The sequence below is a fragment of the Fundulus heteroclitus genome, chromosome 3 (genome assembly GCF_011125445.2).
Source record: "Fundulus heteroclitus isolate FHET01 chromosome 3, MU-UCD_Fhet_4.1, whole genome shotgun sequence".
NCBI lineage: Eukaryota > Metazoa > Chordata > Actinopteri > Cyprinodontiformes > Fundulidae > Fundulus > Fundulus heteroclitus.
In genome coordinates, this window is record NC_046363.1 from 22,004,383 (window position 1) to 22,026,650 (window position 22,268).

At 39.3% G+C, this 22,268-nt stretch overlaps 1 protein-coding gene across 3 annotated transcripts in view; it reads left to right on the forward strand.

Annotated features, from left to right (window-relative positions):
• osbpl3b (oxysterol binding protein-like 3b) overlaps nucleotides 1-22,268 on the forward strand; it is a 56,550-nt gene continuing 34,282 nt past the window's right edge. For 2 of the 3 annotated variants that reach the window (XM_012862636.3, XM_036132966.1), the window contains exons 1-2: nucleotides 1-150; nucleotides 18,733-18,885. In XM_012862636.3, the coding sequence (XP_012718090.2) occupies nucleotides 18,793-18,885 (93 nt within the window). In that variant the 5' untranslated portion in view covers nucleotides 1-150; nucleotides 18,733-18,792. The remainder of the gene's footprint in view (nucleotides 151-18,732; nucleotides 18,886-22,268) is intronic. The other variant, XM_036132960.1, reaches the window with a different exon arrangement.

Here is a 22,268-nt window from a genome sequence, read left to right on the forward strand (position 1 = left end):
AGAGAAAGAGCGCTGCATGTGAGCGCATGTTACACGGGAGTGCTGCTCCAGGCTGTTTTGCTCAGACTGTAATCTTGCCCAGGAATTTTCCTCTCTGGCTGCATTTAAATATCCTCCATCAGACCCAGTGTTTCCACCTGGACTTTCAAGGTGAGTGATGTAAGAATTTTGCTTGTTGCAGTCTCCTTTTTCTTTTTTATCTTTTCTGTGTGTAAATGAAGGGCATTTTAAGTTCAGCTTTTATTGCAGTTGGTCTGAAAAATCAGCAAGTTCTCAAAGTAAAGCTGGGAGGTCAAACAAACTCATAAAAAGTGCTTAAGGTGAAGAGAAAGTACAGTAAAGCTTTGTGTAAATCCTTGCAGAGAGTCCCGAGCGGCAGATATTTTGTGAACATGATCTCTGGTTTAGCCGGCAAACACCAATAGATCAGTTTTGTTAGTCTCCATGGTTACTCTGAGCCCCCCCTGCTCCTCTTCTGAATAAAAGGAAGACGTGAAGTGTTGGATGAAAGAGTCCAGCCTGCTGTTTTCCATATAAAACCTAAAACAGCTCAACAGAGATTAACCAGTCTGAACTCACAAGGCAAAAATAATCAACCAGTTTCAGTGCGAGCTCACGTCATGCTGAGAGGATGTAGGTGTGTGTGAGGGTGAACGTAGAGAAGAGCTCATCGGGGCCCAGCGTCTCATCTTTGCTGCATGGTGTTCAACGGCAAATTAGGATTGGTTTTAAAAAACTGCCTTACAGAAAAGATTGTCCATGGAAACGACTAATAAACTGACAACACTCATTGTTTTAATACAGAGTAATAATGATGAAACACAATTTGGTTGAGAAGTTTACGTGGACTCATCACAGGCATGACTGTCATACATTTTTTTTTGCATTATTATTTGTATTATTTTTAGGCTGAATGGCTGAATAATAACAGTGTCATGCATACAGGCTCAAATATATGAAGACACGCCTCGTATTACTTGGTTAAACGTCCCTTAGCAAAGTGCACCTCGACTACATGCTTTTTGAGATTTGACCACCCTTGGCATAAACGATTTCTGAGCTGAGTTAATTTCAATCATCTAATTTCCCGACATGACTCGGCTTTTAAGCCCAGTCCTTAGATTTTACTCTGGATTGAGGTCAGGGTGATCCCTGAAGCTGAAGGTCAGCCTGCTTTATCCGTTCCAAAATCAGATTGGACGTGTGTTTGTCATGATTATCCAGTTAAAACACCAAATTGTGTCCACGTTTCAGCTAGGTTTTAATGTGAAGTTAGCCTTCCCTCATTGTTCCACCCACTTTGTGCAATGCACCGGTGCCACAGCCAGCAAAACAGCTCCCCATCATGATGGTGCCACCACCATGCTCAACGCCTTTTTGCAGTTTTAGTTAGTTTGAAAGCCTTACGTTGATTCTTCCAAACATTCATCTTGTCGCTGTGGCCTAGTAGCCCAGTCTTCTCTGTCCTTGAAACATATCTCCTGGAGACACTTAGCTTGTCCACAGGGACAGCTTTAAATCATGTTTGAAGGCCGGTTTCAGTCCATGTTGATGTGAAAGCGAACACTGGTGTTACAAAAGACAGTCCAGTCATTTTGGTCACATGTTGGAAACCTGAGCTCAGTCGGATGTCCCAACATCTCAACAATATTTGTTAATGATACTGATTTTTAAATGGCTAAAGCAGGCTAACGTTAAGCTTCTGGAAGGGCCCTTGACTCAAGCCTATTGGAAAATTTTATGGTTTAAGCTTGTGATGTGAATCCGTGTCAGATAACCAACCCCTTTAAAATAACTACGAATTCTGATAAGAATATTTATCAAATAGTCAGCCAGAAAGGTTCCATTAAAAAGAAAAGTTCAAATGCATGCACATGATGATGAGCAGAATAAACTCCTGACTGGATCCGTAGTTTTGAAACTTGTGACTCGCCTGCGTGGTGAGATGTTTGTGCTGTCGTTAATTTCTTTGGACCTGCGTAGCGTCCTCTCACCTCTCCTGGGTGTTGTGTCAGCGGAGAAGGCTCACAAGGTGCTGTGTCTGTTCAGACATGTTGGGGACTTAATAATGAGCTTCCTGCAATTCAGAGGAGAAATTGTGCCTCATGAAGAGCATGTGCTCTTTCCATCCTCTGATATCCACATGAGTGAAAGACGAAATCCGTTTGGAAAACATTACAGAGTGGCTTTGAAAAAGTGCTTATACCCCTTGACCTTCTTTCCAATTGTCACGTTTCAACAACCAAATGTAATTTAATTTATGGGTATGTTTTGTGACAGACTGACACAATGTTGTCAAGTGAAAGGAAAAATATTAATGATTTTGTAAATATTTCACAGCGAAACAGCTTGTGTTGCATGTATTAAAGGAGCATTGCAAAAGTTTAAAGGTTGTATATTATTTTTTTTTCTTTCCAGTACATGCCCTTACAATTGCCCTGTGTGCAAAACGAGTGTTCCTCTATTTACTGCAGTAGACTCCATTAGTCAGTTTATGAGATAATGATTTGGGTTGTATTCCCTGGGCGTGTTCTCATTAGCGAGAAAACACGGGTTAACTTCAATATTTATAACTTCTTACCTCAGAAGACAACCCGCCTATAAACAAAACACCTAATCAGTCGCAGCAGTAGATGTTTTTCCTCTTCTCCCATGTGAGTGCACAACACTGGTGTCGTTTTAACTTATCGCCAGAGGGGGCAGACTTCTGCAAAAACTTGCCCCATGCACCTTTAATATTCTCAAATTCCGGCATGTCTGAATAAAATCCAGTGTTGCCAGCTGTTCTGCGAAGGGCTCAAAGGTTTGTAGCAGAACATTATTGAACAAACAGCATCGTGAAAATGAAGGAACACAGCAGACAGGTCAGGGCGGGAAGCTGCGAAAAGTTTCAAGCGAAGTTTATGCTTTACGCATCTCACAGAGCAGCGTTCAACCCATTATCTGAAAAAAAGTGGGAGCTACAAAACTACTGAGACACAGCCTATGCTGACATGGTAGTAAAGTAGTCCATTCATAAAAGAAGCAAGCAGAAGGCCCATCGGGAAGCTAGAGGAGCAGTGCAGGTTCACAGCTCAGGTGGGAGAAGCTGCTGACAGGACAGCTATAGTTTTGGACTTAAAAACGCTGGCCTTCATTGAAGACTGGCAAGAAGAAAGTCAAAACAAATCACAGTTACACTGTGCTACAAGTTAGAAAATATCGGAAACTAGTTGCTTAGATAAAACCAAAATGAAACTTTTTAGACAACACACAAACTGCTGCGTGTGGTGGAAATCCAGTACTGCATGTTAGCCTACAAACACTGTGTGTTCGTTCCGAAAAAGTCAAAAGACAACTGGACTTTTTTCCGAAGTTCGAAGACGTTTCACTTCCTATCCAGGAAGCGAATAGTCTTCAAACTTTGGAAAAAAAGTGTTTTTTTTTTTTTAACCTTTTTGGAAAGACCATAACCTGGATGACTCTGGATGAGAATCTTCACCAGCACTGTGTTCATAGCAAAACATCTTGGTGACCACATTCTGCTTTGGGGCTGCTTTCCTTTCTCGAACAGGGACGGGGAAACCTGGTGATAGACAAAGATCTCAAACTAACAGCCAGAGCTGCAATGCATTGATTTAGATAAAAACTAAGAGGAAACTGTGCTTTTGATGTAACCGCCTCAAAGTTGTGGAATGATCTGCCCTCACATGTCACATGAACCTCTTCACTATTGGAGTTTAAGAATCCTCTTAAAACATATGTATTTGCTGAAGCATTCAGCACACCTTGAGAGGCTGACTCCATTTTTAGTTTAATTAATTTTATTTTCTTTAACGGTTGATGTGATTTGCATGTTTACAGCACTTTGTGGATCTTAGTTTGTATTAAAGCACCTTATAAATAATGGTTCATTATGGAAAGAAAAAAAAATATGTGGTATGATGAGCCCAGTCAAAGTTCACCCCTAAATCAAATTGAGAATCTGTAGTGAGGCTTTAAAATTGTTGATCACAGATGGCCTTCATCCAGTCTGACTGAGATTGAGTCATTTTTGCAGGGAAGAATAGGCAAAAATATTCAGCTTCTGGATGTGTCCATAGAGACATACCCCAACAGACCTGCAGCTATAACTGCAGCAAAATGTGGCTCTTCAAATTATCGACTCAGGGATCAGCACACCAATTGCGCAACACTTAAGGTTTTTGATGGTAGAGAGTTTTTAGAACCATTTATCCGTTCCTTTGCATGTCACCATTTTGCACTACTTTGTATTTGATCTATCACAGAGAATCCCATTAAAATACACTGTAGTTGTAACGATACAAAATGTAAAAGGTTTGAGGGCTATGATGACTGTTAAAGGCATTGCACTTTTTCACTTCTTCAGTGTTTATTGTAACTCTCAGATCTTGGGAGCTCATTTGTCTGAGCCTTCTCCAGTTCTTTTCTCAGACCCCCCGCCCCTCTCTGGGACAGTGGTTTGTTTGGTGTCCAGTTTGAATCACCGCCTTAGGTTTTTCTCTCCCTTTTCTTAGCGTCAATTCAAACAGGCAAGGTGAGGTTGTGCTGGAGAGGAGTCAATAAAATCTGAGGAATGCTTTTAAGGAGACAAAAAAAAAACAGTGTTCTCAGTAGGGTTCTACCTCTGCAGCGGGACATGGCTTTACATGAATCTAGCACTGTAATTTCACATGTGGCATCGCTGTTTATGTTTGTGCTGATTCTAGGACGACTATTTGCAGCTCTGTGGGTAACCTGCTGTGTGTGGTTTTCACCCTGTAAATGCTTGGTAGTGCAGATTTCACAGTTTATAAAGGACCAGAACAGAGATAATGGAGGATCTAAAATCCAGGATAAAGGAACGTATACTATTAACGAGTCTGCATAGCTCTTTGGAACAACTGACAACCAAAAGGTGAATAATGCAGGAAGAGGATAGAAAACAAACAGCTAAACTTAGCTTGCTGCTACTTGGCATGTTGGTTATCTTCTTGCGTGGGAAGGAGGACTATGCAAAATAGTCATTTGGTTGCATGCATAAACATATTCATGTGATTTGAGACACGCACTAACAGAACTACATCATTTTATTCATTATTCACTGTTCACATTTTCTGCTTTGCAAGTCTGTTTTTTTGAGACATTCGGGTATTTGCACCATTTACAAATAAATAAATAAAAATAAATGAAGGAATAAAGAAAAGATGCCTTTGTTGCTACACCTACAGGAAGAACAGAAGCAACGTCTCTGTGATTCTGTATTGTTAAATAAGCAGTGCTTGGTTTTTAATGGCATGCTGCTTGTCTCCTCGGTCTTCTCCAGGCGTCAGAGAGACTGAAGGATGCTTCAGGGCAGATTTCATAACTTCCTCGCAGACTGCCAGATATCGGCATCAAATTTTTACGAGGGTGGCTCTGGCAGTTACATTTCCCTTAAAGACAATAGCACTCTCCACCAGGATAGACTTGCTTAAACTCAACTCTTCCATTCATTTACTTCAGATTTATTTATTTGCTTGGTTATAAATATATATACTTGAAATATTTACTGCATGAAACGTGTCAATTTGCATTCAAACAAATATGCATTCTCTCATGAGATAATTGCAATGAATAATTTTGTCACTTCAGGATTGGTTTTATGTCTCATAACGTTGAGATAATATGGAAAAGTATACAAGTTTTCTTATCGTCTTTATTTTTTGCAATTTGGAAATAAAATACATTTCGAATAACACAAAGCTAAAGCTCTACAAGATAACTTTAAATAGGATATGTATACAAAATGTCAACTTACCTTTAAAATGTGTTGCGCTACATTGTACAATGTGGATACTTGGCTTGATTTAAAACATGCTCAAATCTTCTGTCATATTAAAATCCTGTTGATTAGATGACAGCGTACAAATCAGCACAAAGACTCTGAATGAGGGTAATTACAGAGGCAGACAGTTTAGTTAAAGTGTTTATTGTCAGGTTGTAGCTTGAACAAGAAAAAGGTGTCAGCAGGCTGAGGGTCTTCCGGGCTCTGCTGGGAAAGATCAAGAGGCTGGTGAATAACTTGGGCTGGACTGGTGGAAATAGTGTAGGGAGGAAGAACTCACAGAGGAGGAGGCTTGGGTTTGGACTTGGGGAAGCGCTGTCCAGAGGTCCAGGTTGTCGGCACAGGTCCGGTTAGTTCTCTCCTGTTGGTTTGTTGGAGGGTTTACAGGCAGGTGAGCGCAGGCAGGAGGGCTGAGCTGAGGAATGGTAGACAAGGAGTAGGTCTGTGCCACGCTGAAGCGTTAAGGAACTTACACCCTCCTCCTTCTTCTTCTTTGAATTTTTTTTGGAGGTTGGCAAACAACAGATAGATGCATTTCCGCCATCTACTGGAATGGAGTGTGGACCAGAATGACTCCCAGGAATTAAATTGTATTATATAAATGTGTTACTATTAGATATTGAAATACTATACTGTAAATATTACTATCTGAAATACTTCTGAATAATTGAAATAAATCTAATTTAACTTTTACTTTACTCAAATGTCGAATTAATTGCTGTCTCTCCTCCTCATATTTATTACAGTATAACATCACGTGCTCAACTGTTTCATCTACCCCACAATATTCACATTTGCCATTCCTATGTTTTCCTAAAATATGTCCAAACCTCAATCGAGAAATGATTGTTTCTTCTCTTCTTGTTATTTCTGTTCTTCTCATTTCTCCAATTTTCTTTTGAATTTTATAAAACCAACGTCCTTTATTTCCTTTCTCCCATTCCTTTTGCCATTTATTATTATTTTCTGTTTAATTAACATTATAACTTCAGATTTACTAAAATTAACAAATAAATCCACTGATGAATTTCTAACAGCTTCTTTTGCTGCCTTATCTACCTGTTCATTTCCTTTAACTCCATAATGTGCCAGTATCCATACAAAATTTATAATTAAACCCATCATATTTATTCTATATAGTGTCTGTTGTATTATTCTGTCTGTTGTCTATTAAAATATCTGGCCTGCTTTCTGAATGATTATATTGCGAACTAATTAAAGATGAGCTAGAATCTGAACATATGACTGATCTTAGTGGTTTAACTTCTTCCACCCATTGAACAGCTAATAATATTGTAATCATTTCTCCTGTATAAATTGAAAGTCCATCACTTATTCTTTTCCTAATTTTAACATTAAATTCTGGTACCTTACACCTTCCTCCTGGTTCCAGCTCCTTATGAAGGACTGTAATTAGCCCTGATGGAACGCACCTGCCCGTCACGCCCTGCTGTGGAGAGAGAGGGAGGAAACCAGACCTGTACCTAGACCTGAGAGTATGACAGACTTAGGTATTCTCTGGATGAGAGAAGCAAAGAATAACGTAAGGCTGGCCCTTCCCCACTTGTTGCTGTGCACTGACACTCAGCTGGCTGATACAAGGCTCCTAAGCTTTTCCCTTTCATATTACAAAAAACTATTTCATCTGTTTGGAAATGTATTCAGATATTATATTGTAATGAAATATGCTGGTGAGGTTTTTGACCGGATCTGAAGAGCCGCCTGACGGTGTTCGAAGTTACGTTGTGAGTTTCTCTCTCTGAATGTCTGTGTCAGCGACTAAACTTCGCTTTTGTCTTGGTTGAGCTGAAGAAAATTCTGTCATTTATCATTTAATGTCTGAAATGCAACTAAAAAGTTCATCAATTGCTTCTGGGTCAGGAGGAAGCATGATAATATGAAGCTCTGCATCATTGGAGTAGCTACGAACATCTGCATTTATAGATTATTAAAACATGGTCCCTACAGCTGAGCCTTAGGGTACCTCATTGTTTAAGCCAAAAGCATTTAAATGAACAATTTCCTAAATTTACAAAGAGTTTTTTTTAACTAGTGACATATGGGTTAAATTACTTAAGGACATTACCAGAGATTGCAATGTTTCAGAGCCTATATAGTACAACAGTGTGGTAAACATGATCAAAATCTGTTTAGATGGAGTAATATCAGTAATAAAGGGTCGATTTGTATTGTATTTAAAAATTGAGTTGTAAAAAATAAATTGTGACAGTAGTAGTATTGTAAGCTTTTTCTTATTTAATGTCCGGAAAATAAAATTAGTTCACCATATGAGCAACATTTTGGTTAGAGGATTGAAAGATTTTCGCATTCTCATTGTCATCATTGGACAATGAAACCAAATTGGGTCAGTAAAGGTTTGCACTTAAATAAACAAGGCAGAACTGCAGGTTTAACTGCACAGAAAACCATTTCTTAAAAACACCACGACCTAAAAACCAGTGGAAGATTTAGAGTGGCTTTCTGTTTTACAGCTTTTGGTTCTGCAAACAATCAAGTTCTTAGATTATCTTTATCAACAATAGTTTTGTGCTTTAAATTCATTCATCCAGGTCATTTAGTCAAGAACGCTTTTCTAATGTAACTCACAGAGCTCGGTTGAGCAATAAAAAAATGCAAGCTGTATCAGAGGTTTTTCTCTGTCTGCAAATGGGCGTCAGTGACAGACTGTGCCATTACCTAAATCCCTTCCAAGGACATCAAGACGGCTTGTCGCAGTGCAGCTGTTGCTTCCGGTTTTAGTGACTTTCTGCCCTTTTGGCCTTGTGCACTCTAACAAGAATGGATCATCGAGTCAATCTCCGAATCAGCATGAGAATGGACGCTAAGACGGTGCTGCTGAATCCGTATCAAAAAATGCAACGTTGAATTGGTATAACATGCAGGTAGAGCAACGTTTCTAGATGACGGACGTTTTTCACCCAGTCATTCTGCTCTTCCACCCCCTCCTTTGGTGTTGGTTGAACTGAGCTGCGGCTTCCTCTGTGTCCTGATGAGCTGGTGTTGAGCTATGAGGCTGTCAGGCTTCCCCCTCACTGTGTGTGTGTGAGACAAAGAAAAAGGACCTCTGCACGTTTGGGGCTGACAACAGAAAGACAGAGAGAGGAGAGAGACAGGGAGGAGGAGAAAGCTTTGGGTGTGTGGGGGGGGATGGAGGCTGCCTGAAAAGGATGTGGTTGTTTAACAGGATGCAGCCTGGTGTTTGTCAGTGTGTGACACAATGCCTGTCATCTGTCTTGTAGTTTCAGATATGAATGAAAGCACCAATCCTCCACTGCGAGGTAACAAGGGGCGACTGTGTTAGTCTCTCTCGGGTCAGTGTGTTCAGATCTCCACGAACGTTTGCAGAAGTATTCATGCTCCTCGAACTTTTCAACTTTTCCCGTCCCAAATGGGTCATCTGTTTCCTTTCCTGGTCCGACACAAGAAGAACCTCCCAGATGAACAAGTCCAATCCAATTATTAAGAGCGTGGTCATGAGGCAGGCCAGGGCCAGGAACAGAGAGGGAGGACTGATGAACCAAATTAAGTGGTTTTCCCAAAAGTCATCTCCAATGAGAATGCCCAGACGTGTTTTCCACAAATTCTTTGTCTTTATGAAGTTATTTAATAACCATTTCACTTGTATTTCCCAGTTAACCTCTACTTTGTGTTGGTCTATCACATAAGATTTCAACAAAATACAAAAAAAAAAGTTTAGTAGTAGCTTTTTTTTTTTTTTTGCTAGAAGGCTGTGGAAAGAGACGTTCTTTCTCTGTGTGGCTCCTTCTTGCACTATAGCAACTTTTCACCGTGGTGCCTTTAAGCAGAACAGGAACTGGCGTTGTCGTCCGTGCATGTCTTTCAGAAGAGGTGTGGCGCACAAACACACTGATGCACAGAGGCGGTGGGCTGGTGTGAATAACGCTGTCTGATCAAGAGATTTTCTTCTGCATAGTGACCCTCCCTTTGGGACCGAGACAGTTTTTTTTGTTTGCTTCCGCCTTCAGGGTAAATGGGATGCTGCTGTTTTGACCTTTGCTACTGAATGAAGTGATTTCACAGTGATTTCAGCGAGAAATCTGTTAAGATTTCTGTGCTTCCGTTATTCCTCAGTTTTCTAGGGAAAAGATAGACATGGGTTCCTGCTCCAGACAAAATCCCCCTCACTTTATAGAGAGAGAGAAGCTCTGTCTTTCTTCTGTTTCCTGGACAAGTGACTTTGTTTGACTAACAGCAGAAACTTAAGACGTAATCTGACTCAGACAGCAGCTGTTACTTATCCTCTTTGACTGATTGCAGCCTCTTGAAGGAAAGTCCAATCATATTTTTGAGTGACACTGCATGAGTAACATTGTATCTGACTATTTCTATCTCCTGCTCTCATGCTGTTCCTAATCACTGCTCAGGTTGGTGATGATGCTATCATCCTGTTATGACTTTAGCATACTAAAAGCACGATATTCCAAACGTGGGGGCAGCCCAGCATTAAAACAGCGGCTGCTCTTTTATTTATCCCACAGAAGACAGAATAGTGTTGCAAAATTCCCCATTATTCTCTGTCTGGAAACAATATGGACACAAACTAACAGTAAATATGTAGCTCTGTTATATTGTTCAGTGAAAAACACTGAAATCCTTTACACTTTCCATTCTGTCTGAAGTCTATGTCACTCATACAGGGAAAGCCAAGAAGGAACCACCTTTCTATCAAACACAATATACAGTATTGTATTCTAGGTATTGTTGCAGGGCTTGAAGTTTGTTGACTTTACTTTCCAAAGATCTCATATTCCCCATCACACTCAGGAAAGATATGCTTTTAAATTCTGCCCTGCATTTGGCAGCGCTTCCTCCTACATTTATTTGGTGATTTGGGGTTTAATTATGGTTCTTAATTAGGATGTTGTTCGCTTGATCAGCCCATCCGGCGTCTTAGCAACTCCCCCATTAATGTTGTGAGCTAATGATGACAGCAGAGGAATCAACAGAAATCAGCAAAGCACCAAAGCGACAACAAATCAATGAAGTAAGCAACAATAACAAGAAATGGCTATAAATAAAGGGAAGTTTTCTAAATAATGGATTTTTTTCTTAATGACTGCAGCATTGATAATTAAATTATTCAGTGTCTGATAAAAAAATACAAAGACGGGTTTGTGTGATCGATCCAAAAAGTTAGACGGTTAAGAGAAAGAGGGTTTTACCTCTGTGTTGTATCAACCTTTATTTCTGTTACAATTTTGAATTGTTTCAGAGTGTATGGTGTGTTTTTTATTTATTTTTTTTATTAACAGTCTATGGTCATTTTAGCAGCTGGTCAGTTTGGTTGTCAAGATGTGAAATTCATTTGTAAAAGGAGACTTCAGCCAGAAAAGCCGAGCGAAGACGTTACACTTATGAAGCCATGGGGCTACAAGTAAGCCTTGTGAGCAATTACACTGGGTGTGACCCTGAACTCATGCCTGAGGGATTCATTTTAGATTCTGATGTGTGGATTCTACAGCTGGAGCCTTTTCAGAGTTGAAGCGTGTTTTCTCTGGGTTTGATTTATGAATACTAATTTTACTGAGTTTGAAGTAAAACAATAAAGGTTTTCACTTCCAACTTCAGATGGCCTCTTTAAGAAAACTGACTTTCTTTCCAGCTTTCTCTTTTGTTCATAAAAAGGCTTCTGCAATAGTTTTCTTATCTCAGTAAATCTTCATTAACCAACTCTACTGTAAGTCTTAGAGTTGGTTAACCACCACAGACACTCTGTTTCTACCTTTTACTGATAATAATCTAGGGGGTCCGCTCGTAAAACCTGGACTACCTGTTTTTCTGAAAGCAAACTGAGATGTGGATCCTTTATGAGTCCACAAAACATGTGTGCTCTGTTTTCCTGACTGCCAGACAGGAGATCTCTGCTCTTTGTTTGTGAATGGAGGTTATATGTGGTTCCATCCTCATTCAAAATGTACAATTTAGAAAAAGGTTAGTGTGAGTTTTATGCTGTATCTAATAATTTATGAAAAGCAGGCCTTTTCTCTGTTGTCAATATGTTCTATCAAACTGATCACATGGTGAAATTTTTCTCCTGGAGTTTGATCCACAAGCCAGATCGGCCTCTCTTCATATTTACTGACTGCTCCACCATCTTGGGCTGAAAAACTGTTGCTGTACTCGCAGTCTGCTTTTAATTTTCCACTTAGGTTTGAACTTCTCGTTTTCCTCTGAGAAATTGTTGTTTTGTGTTTCACTCAGACAGAGACTAAGTGGCACCATCCTACCAGGGTGATGCGCAGTGGTAATACGATTAGTGTTATTAAAGTGGTAAGTTTCTGATGCTGCAAACGAGAGCCAGGAGCTTCCCACTAAACGGGAAACAAACAATAGTGTATGGTGCTTTGCAAAAGTAGTATTTTTTTTTTTTAGCTTTGCACAGTATAATATCAAAGTAGAATTGTATTGATGTATTTTTTTTTTTTATAAACATAATTCTGAAAAGTTTGGCATGCACACGTTTACAGGTCATTTTACTCTGTTAGTCTTGACAAAACATGAAAATGCAAAGTCCACCAGCTAGATTTTGATCTGAGTATAAATCCAGCTGTTCTGTGAAGGCTTCAGAGGTTTATTTGTGAACATTAGAGGACTAACAGCCTCATGAAGACCAAGGAACACAGCCGGAAGGTCAGGCTTAGGTTATAAAAACACTACCATGCTATGAACATCTCATGGTGCACTTTTCAATCCCTCACATGAAAGTGGAAAGAGTATGGTAGAACTACAAAGCCATCAGGGCATTGCCTTCCACCTAAACGGACGGGCCGGACAAGGACTGCATAAATCAGAGAAGCAGTCACTCTGGAGGAGCTGCAGAGATCCACAGCTCAGGTGGAAGAATCTTGGGTTGATGTAATAAAGGGAAGGTTGTTGCTCTGAAAGAAAGCATTAGGAAGTCAGTGGACAACAAGCTATGTGGAGCAGTGATTCTCAGCCTCTGTTCTCAGGACCCTTCATGTTTTAGATGTGTCTCTGATCCAGCAATTCCAAGGACTGCATTATCTCCTAAACATGCCATCGGGTGCTGCAGAAGCCTGATAATCACCACTTCATTTGCACAAAGGAATGGTTTTATTCAAGCATATCCATATGTTGTAGTGGTCTAGCCAACATTCAGACCTACATCCAATTGAGAATCTGTGGCAAGATATAAAAATTGGATTACCCAAATACTCTGTATCAGATCTGGCTGAGATAGAGTTGTTTTGGAAACAAGAATGGGTAGAAACGTCAGTCTCTAGTTGCGTAAACCTGTCAGAGAAATATCCAAGATGACTCGCCGTTTTAATCGCTGTGAGGGCTGTTTTCTACAATTAGGCTCAATTCATGTGCACAGCTATTCAGATAACAGAAACCCATCTATCACTTTTATCCCACCTTACAATTTAGTACGTGTTGGTTATTATTTTTGACTATTTTGTGAAAGACCAAGAGTATTGTTCTGGTCTTTCACAAAAGGTCCCAATAATCTACAAGCTTGTGGTGTTTTAATTTTTTTTTTTATTTCTACATGTCCTGTCTGGCAGTGTAGCATTAAGAATTGCTTTTTAAATGCCAAAGAGAGCCCAACAGATTTATTTCACAAGTGGAGCATTACTGCTTTTTCTAGAGTGCTCCACTTCATGTTCATAGCAAAAAAAAACTTTATTGGACATTATTTTGGGATTACTTCAGTCTTCAACGCTCACAACCATACTTGAGAATAGACACTGTACACATGCTTGCACGCACGACGCACCACACACATTTTATACTCCCCGGTCCAGGTACAAATACCCCAGAGGGACGTCCAGCCCCCAGACCCGGCAGGTGATCACAAAACATTACAAATTCAACATTACAAGTTCTAATTCAAAACCACAACATTGTGGTTTTGCATTCGAACATTTTTGGGGCTGCCAAAATATTTTTTTTCCCAAAGCACAACATTAGCCGTAAGGCATATATAGAGGCCGTTTGTTTATCACCTGAAAGTAACTCCTTTCACAGCTGAAAAGACCACAGAGGAGCTTGGAGCGACGTGTGACCTTTGGGCGGTTATTAAATTAACATTGATTTTCTTCTGCTTCATTCATTGAGCTATTTTCACAAGGCATGGAGGGATCCAGGGAAAATTTCACCCTAAGTTGAAAAGCCTTCTAGAATGGGGTTGTCAATCACAGTTTTACCTGTGGTTTGTTTGAATTTCAGATAAACACTGGGTACTCTTTGAAACAGGCATCGTGATATCCAATAGTTTTGTTTTGCATATGAACTAAAATTCAAGATGTTCCTGTTAATGAGCTTGTCTTGCATCAACTTCTAGAACTGCTTTACGCACAGTTTATTTTTACCTCCTCATAACCAGGATCTCCGAGAATTGTTTTTATTCTTACGTTTCATCCTTCTGGGTGGGGATGAGAACCCATCCCCACCCAACTTCTCTGAAGTACTGTCACGTATCTGCCACTAATAGGAGATTAAGTACTGCAATTTATACAACTTATGACCCTATTTCCAATGAAAGCTTCACTGCGGAGGGGAGGGGTTGAGTGAGAGCCTCTCATTCCGGTGAGTCACATCATAATGAGGCCTGAAAGCCTGCTGGGCTTGTGAGCTTCTCTTCCAGCCTCTGGAGATGCTGGATAGACAGAGGAACATCTGTAACAGGAACTGCAGAGGAGATGGACTGCAAGGCTTTTGGCTTATTTCGCTGTATTGGAACCGCCTAAAGAGAGATTAGTCTTAGATTTGCAGAAGTCGTTAACAGAACTCACATTTACCTTCAATAAAAAAATGATTTGCCGCTCAGCTCTGACGGCGAGCTTTGCAAATTTTCTGGAAATCAAAAATATTCAGGAAAAGCTCGAGGGACATAACAAGGAAGCCATATCCAATCCCTCCCACCTGATCTCAGTCTAATCAGACATTGATGATGCTCATCAAAACAAGCCAAGTGGCTTGTGGCCTGAAACCACAAGATCTAAAAGGATCTTTGATAAAGTGCTCATGTAAGACAACGCCAGATACCTGTTTTAGATGGCAACGGCGTCTACTCGATCATAGATTATGGACGTGGAATTTACAAACCGAACACTTCAACATGAACCAGAATTAGATCTGGACCTCATTACTTTCACTTTCACTCATTCCTAGAGAGAAAAAAAGTTTCTTTTTGAAGAAATTAAATTTGAGACAACAGCAAAGTTACTCTCAAAACCTCGTTTTAGATTAAAAAGTTTTTCAAAGTTTAATTTCTATGGAAATTTTAATTTCCATTTACAAAACATGTTCTTTGCTTGCAACAGTAATTCACTTCATACAACTGCAGGTAAAAGTGAAAATAAAAACTAAATGTATCACTGCCAAAAAGCAGGAAGTTGCAGGAAGGTGAATTCAAACTTAAAAATGTAATAATAGTTGTTTGATATAAAATAAAAGCTGTGATTTTCACTTGGGGTAATACATTTAAGGAGCAAGAGTCATTTTCTGGGGCCATTAATTAACCCTCTTTACCCCTGGATTACTGGGGTTAAAGCCGATTATCAAAAAACTCATAATTCCTACCTTTGTAAAATGACAATAACGTTGAATCTAATCTAATCTAATCTTTGCACCCAGATGGCATGGCACTGAACCCCAATGTTCTCCCTGTAACTGGTAGGCCAATGTGGAGGGGGGGTCACCCACTCCCACTACTATGGGCTAGGTCCTGTTGTTAAGATCACTGAACTTAATAATGAGCCGATGTTAGGTGCTAAATACAGGAATATTCTAGAGCAAAACCTGTGCTCTGAGACTGAGATGGAGGTTCACGTTCCAGCAGGACAATGAGCCGAAGCTTACTGCTACAGCAACACTCAAGTAGTTTAAGGGGAAAGAATTAAGTGTGTTGAATGGCCTAGTCAAAGACCAGACCTCAATCCTATTGAGAATCTGTGGTTAGACTTGAAGATCGCTGTTCACAAGTGAAAACCAACCAACATGAAGGAGCATGAGCAGATTAGCCTTAAGAAATGGACGAAAATCAAGATGGCAAGACGCTGCAAGCTCACAGAGACTCATGCAAAGTGACCTATAGCTGAAAAAGACACTGTGCTGACTTTAGGGGGAGTGAACTGCTTCCATCACAATAAAAAGAAAAACACATCTTCAAAGTTGGATGCACGTTCTGTAAATGAAATGGAGCAAACTCTTAAACTATCCCTTTTATTTCTAGGATGTGAGACGACCAAACATAAAAAATTCCAGGATGGGCGAATACTTTTACACGTCACTATAGTCCTTTGCAGCTCATATTTTCTTGGTGTAGTACCACAGGTCACATAGGTTTTATGTTTTTTAATCCAACAGTCTGTTTGTTGAGGTGTTTGCAGACAAAAAAGTGAGAATTTTCAGGACTCATTCACTTAAGGAACCAGAAAAGAAATCAGATTGTTTTTACTGTCTGACCTGCAGATCACCAGTTAAAATGAGAAACTAGATCGCAGGCATCACCGGGATTCATTATATACTGCATTTATAAATCAAAATAAAACAAAACAATCTATTTGAACACAGTGTTATTTAGAGTTTTCCTCCAAGTTCCACATGGTTGATTGGGGGTCTTGTGCTAACCTTCCCATTAGCCTATCCTATCTCGTTAAAGTACTCGGCCAAAGCTGAGTAAACACACAAAGGGAAAAACGGAGAAAACCTGTTACATTTTGTTAGTTAATCACTGATGTCATCCAAGTGTCATGCTGCTTTCTCATTGTAAAAGAACTGCGGCTACTGGCCACCCACGCATTGCTGAAGTATTAAAAAGATACAGGCCCCCTTCTATGTGCAGACCATTTAACCTTTTGTCTCTGATGTAGTTTCAAACAGAACATCACCACACATACATGTTTCTTCGGGGTGCAAAACTGAACCTGAGAGAAGATCTGTATCTGGGGCTTTACACAGTCAGACAGAGTAAACATCTCCTCAGATAAAGATTTGAAAAAAACTTACCACGGTTTCACTATTGCTCAATTTATCTACATCTATAGAAAAATGATTACGGTGTTTAAACCCATAGAAAATTCAGACTTTAGAAAATACAGTTTTACTCATGGGGGAGTAAAACTCCCTAGTCAACAACATAATAATTTGTCATTGTTTAATTTTATTTTCTGATAAACAATAACATATGACCTGAAATACATTAATTTCAAATCCTTCAAAACACAACAGAGCTCCTCTTCCCAGTAAGGCCCACTTCAAAGTGAAAACCTACAATGCGCATAATGGTTTATAATCAAACAAATACTTAACTTAATGATAGAAGGACATAAGGACATAATGAGAAAGAAATATGTGGGTTCTTCAAGTTTCAGCAGGGATGGACAACACCCTGTCCAGAGTGTACCCCACCTTACTTTAAATACTAGAGATAGGCACCAACAAAGCTAATTAAGGTCCCTTATCACTGCTTTCTACATCAAGATCCATCCGTCCATTTTCTATAACCGCTCTTCCATGCATTTTTACTCAATGAACTTCAAGTTCATTGTGTAAAAAACAGTATTGTTCAGCATAAAGTTACCCAAAAGTTTAGTATAAAGTATAAAGTTCTCAAAAAAGCTCCACACATTCATTATTAAAATTCTTCATGCCCCTTACAAAGGTAAACTGTTCTTATCTGGTATTTTATTTATTTATTTCATACATAAATAGAAGGAAAAGATCATTTTACCCTGTAAATGAGCTGGTGTTAGCCCTTACTCAACTCTCCTGGAGTCCCTAGGATTAAGAACTTGAAGACCAGCTGTGTTTTCCAAATTAATTTGGATCTTTGAACTTCACAGATGGTCACTTAACACATCGATGAGCAGGGGTTTAATGACCGATAAAATCAACATTTTTCACATCTTTGGTAAAACGGACCTTCTGCTTGTTGGTGCGTGGATGATAAGTTATGCACCAACACTACCTGGCTGCTGATCAGCGGTCCTTACAGTGAAAAACTGCCTCATAGACCAAATAAGCAAATCAGTGAAGTTCTGATCCTGCAGATCAAGGACATAATGTTAAACGAGACCATGCAGTTTACTCAAGATTGTAACTTCTTGAACATATCCAGTTATTTTTATACTGTGATGAAGTGATCATCTTATATTAGACATCCCGCTTTACATGTGCCACTTGTCTTTAATTTCCATGTGGCGGAGATGCCATCTGAAATGAGTCATCACAAATAAGCGGATTAATCTTATCCGAATGTGTTTTTGCCTTTCTCTATATAATGAAGAAATATTATTTGCATGTGCGAAATAAATAATGTACTGTACTTCTAACTGATGTACTTTTGATAAAGTAGTTATTCATTGTGATTAAAGAAGCACATTTTAGCTGAATAATTGACATTAGTCATAAGTCCAGTTTTAATATTGATACGTTTATAAGTTAGCCTCTTTTGTACACAGTCAACACTTTAAAATGAGCCACTTTATCACATAAAAAAGGCAGTTCAATACTTTCCTTAGGAATACAGTATGTCCTCCCACACTGCTGTGCGTAAGCATTTCAAGTGGTGCCTTAGATTTATGGGAACCTTAAATATTGACAATCCATCACTCTTTGAAATGGTAAAGTATGAAATATTTAAACCTCTGGTCTCTTCAACTGCACCCTAATTTATGTCCCCAGGTTCTGATGGTCGATTTTGGCCTCTTGAATGAAGCTTTCCTCATTTAAAACCATGTTTCTGCTATACAGAGATGGAAAACTAATCACTTTGAATAACCTTATGCATTTTTCAGTGAGTGCTAAAAGCCTTTTAGAAGACTTTCCTGTCCACAGCATTTTTCTTGCCGCTCTCTCTCTCTTCGCCTGAACCCCTCTTCACCTTTTTTTTTCCACCTTCTTTTTTCTTCCAGCAGGGGAATGACTTCTGTACTCCAGCTATAGCCTGAACAGGCCAGACGGCAAAAAAAAGGATGAGTTCAGAGGAGCGCAGCTCAGCCATGTCACAGAAGATCTCCTTGTCGAGGAGCAACAGCAGTTCCTCGTCCAAGCACGACAGCCGACAGGTAACACTTCAGAACATTTTAATGTGTTTATTGGCAGGGAAGAGAGAGCTGACTTATTTTCTCAGCTGGCAATTTGTGTATTGAATAAGACTCAGCAACTCTTCAGTCTCTTCTTTCGAGTGCAAAAATCTTTACTAGTCCCCAACTTACCTTGAAAGGTTTTGTATTAAATTACCTTGAAGGTAACTTTTACATGATAAATATTAAAACATGTGTTATGGACAAGCAGAGACAGCTTTGATCTTAACTTACAAATCTTGGTCAATTCAAATTTCCCTTCAAAACCTCTAGAATAAGAAGAAGTTACAGTTGCCTCTTTTTAGGTACACCTTTTCAAGGTCTCGTTAACACAAAAGGTGAATCCGCCAACCACACGGCAGCACCTTAATGCATTAAAACATCTATGTCCAGTTGAAGACAAATCACAGAAGGCCAAACTCAGCATCAGAATGGGGACGTGTTATGGTGGTTGCTCTCTGACCGCTTGTCAGCATATTTCTCAAACCAGAAGTAAATGGTCAAAACAGGAGAAAATACCCGAGGAGCTACTATTGTTTGGATCAAAATACCTTGAGGAGAATGGGGAGACTGGAACAAGATGATAGAAGTGCAACAATAGCTATAACAGATTTATAGATTGGTCACAGGCTAATTCATAACCACAATTATTTTGAATATTTAACCCTGAGTTTTCCTTGTCCTTGAAAAGCGCTTCTATTTGTTGTTTTGAATCATCCATGATACTCAACTACATTTATCCATAATTCTTCGTGACTACAGGCATGTCTTGAAGACATGAATAACCTGAATGACTTTAAATATTCAGCTTTTCAATTCAAACAAAACAGAAGTTGTCGTCTTTGGACCAAGGCCTTTGAAAAAGAATCTGCTTAATTGATCACTTAACGTGGATGGCCTTACATTTGACGTCTGGCAATAAAGTAAAAAGAAACAAACCTTGGTGCTATTTTTGATCAGGATGTGTCATTTAAATCCTATGTTAAACAGGTTTCTAGTATTTTCTTTTATCACCTCTGGAATATTACCAAAATTATAAATATTCTGAAAAACTAGTCCGTGCATTTGTTGCTTCAATGTTTGACTATTATAATACTTTACTATCAGGAATCCACAAAATACAGCTAAAAGCCGTCGGCTCATTCAAAACACTGCCGCTAGAGTTCTGATGAAAATTAAAAAGGAAAGCTCATTTTATCTTATTTTGGCTTCCCTTTATAGACCCTCAGTTAAGTCCAAATAGAGTTTAAAATTCTCTTCTTCACATATAAAGGTGTTAATAAACAAGTTCATCATACATCAGACACTGATTGTGGCATATGATCGTAACAGAGCACTTTGCCCTCAAACAGCAGGTTCACTGGTGGCTCCTAGAGTTTTCAAAAGTTGAATAGGAGGCAGATCTTCTAGTTATCAGTTTTGGTTCATGAGGCAGACACCCTGTCTACTTTTAGGACTACACTTAAAGTATTTCTTTTGATAAAGCTTATAGTTAGAGTGGCTTAGGTTATTCTGAGCTATCTTTTACAGTTATGCTGCTATAGGCTTAAGGCCGAAACACACCAAACCCTCCAATCCATCTGATGTGACAGAAAATTGTGTTGTAGCATTTAGATCTGGTCAAAGTGAATGAGGTTGGGCAGCTGTACTGCGTAGCTCCAACCATGGAAGACATGGTCGAAGCTACGTAGAATTTTGACAGGAAATCCACGAGTCAAACAGGAAGAGGGACACTCTGGCAAAGCAAATCACATCCACTTTGGGGAAAATACTACATAAAAATCTCCAAACAACAAGGTAAACGGAACACAATATCCGGCCAAGTTCGTACCCATATAAGTCCTTCCCAGAAAACACACAGCTCAATAAATAATCAATAAAACATTTCAGTAAACTGTGTACCTACCCATTGGTAGAAGCTCAGAAGTACAGCAAATAGATAAAAAATTAAACAGCGATCTTCTGATGGTCCGTAGTGGGAGTCTCTACACGGTCAGTAAGTTAGGAAAAAAATTTGGATGGATCCAAACGTGTCGGACAGATTGGATGGTTTGGTGTGTTTCAGCCTTTAGGCTGGTGACTGTATGCCACAAGGTATCAAGGCAGTTATGTATTAAAGGGAACTTGTCATGTTTTTAAGTTCTTCCTCTTCACATTTAAATTATTCAGTTGTGGTCTACATAAAGTGGAGCTGGAATGCTTTGGTTGCTGGGGGATGGTATAATGAATTGTGTGAGCTAACATGTCCAACAACTGAACATTTTCACTTATTCACCCGTAGCCTCAGCATCCTTGAGCTCGGATGACAAAATTAAGGCAAAAAATGGTGGATTCGTGAAACTGGTAAGCCAGAAGTCCGTGACCTTGTTCAGCGGTTCCACAGTAAATACTGTGATGTAATTGTCACAATAAATAACAGAGAAAACTGAATGGCTTGAAAAAAAACTGTATACATAACAAAACAGATTTAAGGGCAAAAAAAAATGTATTTTTCATATGTCCCCCAGGGTCCATCCCAGTACTTAGCATAGTGTTACTAATAAAGTTGTTGCTCAGTGTCTGAGAACTGCACTGAAAAGTCTTGCCTATATGCCAAGAAATAGCAATCTTCCAGTCTTCTTCACTCAGTAAAAGCATCCATAACAAAGACCTTTGCTGTTTGTGGGTTGCTGGAACACGCTTATACATTGCGATCATTGATCAGCCAGGGCCAATCAAATAAAACATTTTTATTTGTGTAATGATTTGAGTTTTTGTTATGGTTTGATTGTGTTGTTTTGTTATCAGTCAGGGTTCTGTAAGCTTTTAGGTTGGTTTACCTGCCAGGCCACTTAACTGTCTTAGTTTGTTTTGGGCCATAGTGTGGGCTCTGGGGTTATTTGGTATGTTGTGTATGTGATCAGTTTTATTTACTGTCTGCCATGTTTTTCTGTTTTGGTTTCTAGCTTGCTTCTGTTTTCTGTTGGGAACTGGGCACTGATGGCTGAGTTGATTGTTCTCTTTACACACCTGCTCTGCTCCACCCCTCCTGCAATTACCTTTTACTGGATTCACCTGGTCTCAGCTCTATATAATTCCTGTTCAGTCAGTCATCAGTGCCAGTTTGCCAGCTCTTGTTTTTGGTGAGTCTGATCCAGCATTTATAGTTAACTGTTAATCCTTTTTATTTTGTTCCAGCATTCTGAGCCATTCTGTTACTTAATTCCTGTTTACCTGATCTGATTCTGTTCCTGTCTAGTAGTGCTCATCTGTTCCCAGTCCTGCTGCTTAGTTTATTTGTTGCCAACCTTAGACCAATTCTTGGATGCTGCTTTGGATTCTGGTTTGGACACTCTTGCTATTTTTGATTTTTTTCTGTTTTTTGA